The 5,302-nt window shown below is 40.6% G+C and overlaps 1 protein-coding gene across 1 annotated transcript; it reads left to right on the top strand.

Moving 5' to 3' along the window:
• The first annotated feature begins 954 nt into the window (after window positions 1-954).
• On the top strand, window positions 955-4,647 carry LOC108170929 (probable linoleate 9S-lipoxygenase 5). Its single transcript, XM_070808927.1, has 8 exons — window positions 955-1,416; window positions 1,545-1,834; window positions 1,993-2,239; window positions 2,336-2,674; window positions 2,764-2,849; window positions 2,943-3,355; window positions 3,457-3,720; window positions 3,809-4,647. Exons 1-8 carry the CDS (start codon window positions 1,041-1,043, stop codon window positions 4,560-4,562), a joined length of 2,769 nt encoding a protein of 922 aa, XP_070665028.1. The 5' UTR covers window positions 955-1,040; the 3' UTR covers window positions 4,563-4,647.
• The last annotated feature ends 655 nt before the right edge of the window (window positions 4,648-5,302 follow it).

Here is a 5,302-nt window from a genome sequence, read left to right as displayed (position 1 = left end):
TGCATGGCTGCTGCATCTTAGATAACTACCATTGAAATCAGGTCAGTCACTCATTCGTTTGTGTTTTAATTGTATAACCTTATAAGGCTAACATTGAAATCAGGTCAGTCACTCATTCGTTTGTGTTTTAATTGTATAACCTTATAAGGCTAACAAAGTATGAATATCTGTGGCGGCATTTGCCTCATCGACAACGTTCAGGAATGATGATGGCTTGCGTCACCTTACGGATGTCGGCCAGCACAAGGTTATTATGGTGTTCTCTGGACACCGAAATCAGGACATGTCAATGATTTTACTTTAAATTAATTTAAAGGCAATTTGAGTGTTGCGCATAGAGATAAGTAAACAAAACCAAAGAGGGCAAATATGTATACGTCCACATATGTTCAAAAAATTGATTAAAGTTGTTTGAATTATAAACAAAGCAAAACGACAATAAAAGTTGTTCAAAAGATTTGAACTTGTTCACCCAAAAACAAAAACAAAGAGGGCTGTAGTTCATTGAATCATAACAATGCAAGATCATGACTTGTTCGACATTCAAACCCTAGAAATGGGAAGAAACGTAGTTGGATAACTTAATTGTAAACTAATCTAAATCGTGAGGGGAATCATGTTGAAAGTTGTCCCACATCGGTGAGAGACAATATTTGTTATGTGTTTATAGGGTTTTGGACTACTTCCCATATTACCAATTGATTTTATGGTGGAACCTCAATTTCATCAAATCACACATACAGAGAGGAAGGTACATGTCAAATTAAACCATGCAAATTCATGGTTTGGTCTTTAAGTCAAACCCTAAAAACTGCAAGAATAGTAGCTGGATAAATTCGTTACGTATCGAAAACCTTGACATGCAGGCATGGCAGGTAGCACAAAAGTCTTTAAAAATGTAAAAAATAACGGCTGTATTAAATTGAAAAATATTGAACACGTTGATCTTTAAATACCACACATGCTTCTCCCATCACACTTCAGAGATCTTGAAACCTTTCTCCTTCTGTTAACATTTTCCGTTCTCGATTTCGATAAAGATGCTGCATTCCAAGTATCTCACAGCTCCTTTGAGCTTTCGGAGACAATGTCCGTCTCGGAATCGGATGAAGAACTCAGTTGTTGCAGGCAACAACCTTTCATCACTCAATCACATGAGACCAATACTTTTGCCTATGATTACACGATCTCAACCGTTGAAGCTATCTTCAACGGTTGTTAAGGCATCATCCCAGGACACCACCGTTGCTACGCAGCCGAAACATGATGGCAAGAAGATCAAAGGGAGGGTGGTGTTGATGAAGAAAATTGTTCTCGACTTGAACGACCTTAAAGCTTCGATTCTTGATCGTGTTCACGAGCTGTTAGGCAAAGCGGTTTCTCTAAGGCTCATTAGTTCGGTTAATAGTGACCCTGGTGAGAACTGAATATATAGTATTTTGCCTTTCAAGTTCATAGATTAGATACATAAGCTCCTAGCTTACTTCTTAAATACTTCAAATCGACATTTTTTGGATTTTTGAATTTGATATGTTTTTTTGTAGAAAATGAGTCGACAGGAAAAGTTGGAAAGCCGGCATACTTGGAGAATTGGGTGACTACAATCACCCCCTTAACAGCAGGGGAGACTGCATTTGATGTTACTTTCGATTGGGACGAGGAAATTGGCGTCCCGGGAGCATTTATAGTTAGAAATTATCATCACAGTGAGTTCTACTTGAAGACTGTCACCCTCGAAGATGTTCCTGGCGAAGGTCGAGTCCACTTTGTTTGCAACTCATGGGTATATCCTGCTGACAAGTACAAAAAAGACCGTGTTTTCTTCGCTAACAAGGTACTGAAAATAGTCATTTCAATGAGCAAAATTCCCCCACTAAATCAATAGATTGATTCATATATTTGGACAAAAAAGACCGTTTTCTTTGCTACAAGGTCGTTACAATCGCACAACGTCCCCCGGTAATTAACAGATTGGTTTATGTGTTTGTGCAGACTTATCTTCCAGGTGATACACCAAAATCACTACAGAAATTCAGAGAAGAAGAGCTAGTAAACCTGCGAGGAGACGATGAAGAACGAGGAGAGCTTCAGGAATGGGACAGGGTCTATGACTATGCATACTACAATGATTTGGGGAATCCAGATAAGGGTCCCGAATATGCGCGTCCAGTTCTCGGAGGGTCTATTGAGTACCCATATCCTCGCAGGGGAAGAACAGGAAGACCAGCAACAAAAACGGGTCAGTAAATAAAATTCACTTCCCGCGCCGTCACTACTCAAACTCGGTATTATTAAAAAAGAATAGTCGCTAAGATGTTTATACTTGTCTTGATAGATCCTAACACCGAGAGCAGGCTGAAGCTTATCCAGAGATTAAATGTATATGTTCCGAGAGATGAACGATTTGGACCCTTAAAGATGTCAGATTTGCTTGCTTATGTCCTGAAATCCATCCCTCAGGTCCTTAAACCTGAGATAAAAGCTCTACTCCTTGGTAACAAAAACGAGTTCGAAACCATGGAAGACGTACTTAAACTCTATGAAGGAGGATTAGAGTTGCCTGATGGGATACTAAAACACATTAGTGATAGCATTCCGGAGGAGATGTTCAAAGAACTTTTTCGAACTGACGGCGAAAAGTTCCTAAAATTTCCAGTGCCTCAAGTGATCAAAGGTAATATAGTATAATGTTGTTTGTGCCTTCAGTTTCATATCTGCTTTTCTTTTTAACTGATCCTGATATTTTAATCATTTTTCTACTAGAGGATAAGTCGGCATGGAGAACTGACGAAGAATTTGCAAGAGAACTGCTGGCTGGAGTAAATCCTGTTACAATACGTCGTCTCCAAGTAATCTTAGCTTTCGTGATCTATTATGTTGTATACATTTATTTTTTCTCAATTGTTCATCCCTAACCGCTATAATTTCTGCATAAACTACAGGAATTTCCACCGGCTAGCAAGCTAGACCGAGAAGCATACGGGGATCAAACAAGTCAAATAACCAAAGAACATATAGAACATAACTTAAATGGACTCAGCATAGATGAGGCAATCAAGAACAAGCAGCTATTCATATTAGACCACCACGATGCATGGATGCCGTACCTGAGGCGGATAAACACAACTTCCACCAAAGCATACGCAAGCAGAACACTCCTTTTCTTGAACAATGATGGGACTTTGAAGCCAATAGCTATTGAACTCAGCTTGCCACATCCGGATGGAGATCAGTTTGGCTGCATTAGCAAAGTCTATACTCCGTCTAGCCAAGGCGTTGAGAGTTCCATTTGGCAACTTGCTAAAGCTTATGCACTAGTAAATGACTCCGGCTGTCATCAGCTTTTCAGCCACTGGTATAACCCTGTCAAAGAAATAACAGAAAAACAAATCGTAGCATCTGCAATAGCAACATAAATTCATAAAAATTTTAAATTTATGTTCATTTTTGTTGCAGGTTGAGAGCTCATGCAGTGACTGAGCCATTTGTGATAGCGGCAAATAGGCAGTTGAGCGTGCTTCACCCGATTCATAAACTTCTGCATCCTCATTTTCGTGAGACTATGAATGCAAATGCAGCTGCGCGACAGGTTCTCACAAACGCTGGTGGAGTAATAGAGGAAATAATCTTTGCTTCAAAGTTTTCAATGGAATGGTCATCAGCAATGTACAAGGACTGGACTTTTCCTGATCAAGCACTCCCCATGGATCTGATCAAAAGGTAATATCTTGGTTAGTAGCATTTTTCAAGTACAGTTTTCATCTACAATCGATGGCAATTGAAAGTATGTTCCGTTTTCTATGTTCAGAGGAATGGCAGTTGAAGATTCAAGCGCGTCACACGGTGTGCGTTTACTGATAGAGGACTATCCATATGCTGCAGACGGGCTTGAATTATGGTCTGCAATTAAAACATGGGTTAAGGACTATTGCTCCTTCTATTACAAAAATGATCAAACGGTTCAAAATGATTCGGAACTCCAATCCTGGTGGAAGGAACTCCGCGAGGTAGGCCACGGAGACAAGAAAGATGAACCCTGGTGGCCTAAAATGCAGACTCGTGACGAGCTGATAGAATCATGCACAACTATCATATATATTGCTTCAGCCCATCATGCAGCAATCAACTACGGTCAGTACTCGATTGGTGGATTCGTCCCAAACCGCCCAACCATAAGCCGGCGGTTCATGCCTGAAGAAGGCACTCCAGAGTATGAGGAGCTGAGGGCAAACCCTGACAAGGCATTCTTGAAAACGTTTGCACCTCAGCTGCCGACACTTCTTGGAATGGCCACGGTGGAAATCTTGTCAAGGCACCCCGCTGATGAGCTCTATCTCGGACAGCGTGACACCGCGGAGTGGACAACGGATGCAGACATACTGCAGGCTTCTGAGGATTTTAAAAAGAAGTTGGAAGCGATTGAGGCCAAAATTGAAAAGATGAACAAGGATGAGAGATTGAAAAACCGGTTCGGACCGGCGAAGATCCCTTACACTTTGCTGTATCCTTCTAGTGAACCTGGACTTACTAACAAGGGAATTCCCACCAGTATCAACATCTAAATCTTCTGTGTTTTTTTTGTCTATATTGTATTTTATGTTGTGCCTTGGCCCGTTTATTAGTGCGAAAACGAGATTCAAATTACAACATCACCAAATCACACTCACAGTTGAACAGAATAAAATACAAGAAATAAAGACACCGAGAAATTTACGAGGTTCGGCAAAAACCTGCCTATGTCCCCGGAGAGATATTGCTCTTCACTATGAGAATAACAGTACCAGTACACATGAGTTAAATCAACATAACCCAATCCCTAATCCCTTGCACACCCACTCATAGAATTTTCCCAAGAGCCTCACTCTACCCCAAGAGTTCTTTCACTAGAATACTTTTCACTCTAACTCTCTTGATTTTCTCTCAACCCATGTTCAACATTTCCCATGGGAGAGCCCAATGCTCTCCCCCTTTGGATGCTCTCTTATGCCTTCTCAGGAGAGAGCCGAATTCTCTCTCTCTCTATTTTTCTACCACTTGTGTTCTCCTCTGGATGTTCCCACAATTCTCTTCCCCTCTCACTCGGCAATCCCTACTTAACATGCAACTTCTTTCTTTCTTTACATTAAATTACAAAGAAAGCAAGCACACTTGCATAAAGAAAACCAAAGTTTACGGGGTCATGTTTCCAAAGTCCAAAAGCAAGCCTACTCTTGCTTTGTCCTTTGTAGCAACTTTAAATGATGACTACAAACACAATCATGATTGTCTTCCACAAAACATGCTCCTTGCTTTGCCTTTTAAT

The sequence above is a fragment of the Malus domestica genome, chromosome 12, assembly GCF_042453785.1.
Source record: "Malus domestica chromosome 12, GDT2T_hap1".
NCBI classification, from domain to species: Eukaryota; Viridiplantae; Streptophyta; class Magnoliopsida; order Rosales; family Rosaceae; genus Malus; species Malus domestica.
Note: the sequence above shows the minus strand (reverse complement) of the source record. Positions and strands in the feature narration are given on the sequence as shown.

Coding starts and splice junctions, on each gene's coding strand:
- LOC108170929 (XM_070808927.1), top strand. CDS start 1,041: ATGCTGCATTCCAAGTATCTCACAGCTCCTTTGAGCTTTCGGAGACAA. Junction 3,356..3,456: donor CATCAGCTTTTCAGCCACTG/GTATAACCCTGT, acceptor TTTTTGTTGCAG/GTTGAGAGCTCATGCAGTGA. Junction 3,721..3,808: donor CCCATGGATCTGATCAAAAG/GTAATATCTTGG, acceptor TTCTATGTTCAG/AGGAATGGCAGTTGAAGATT.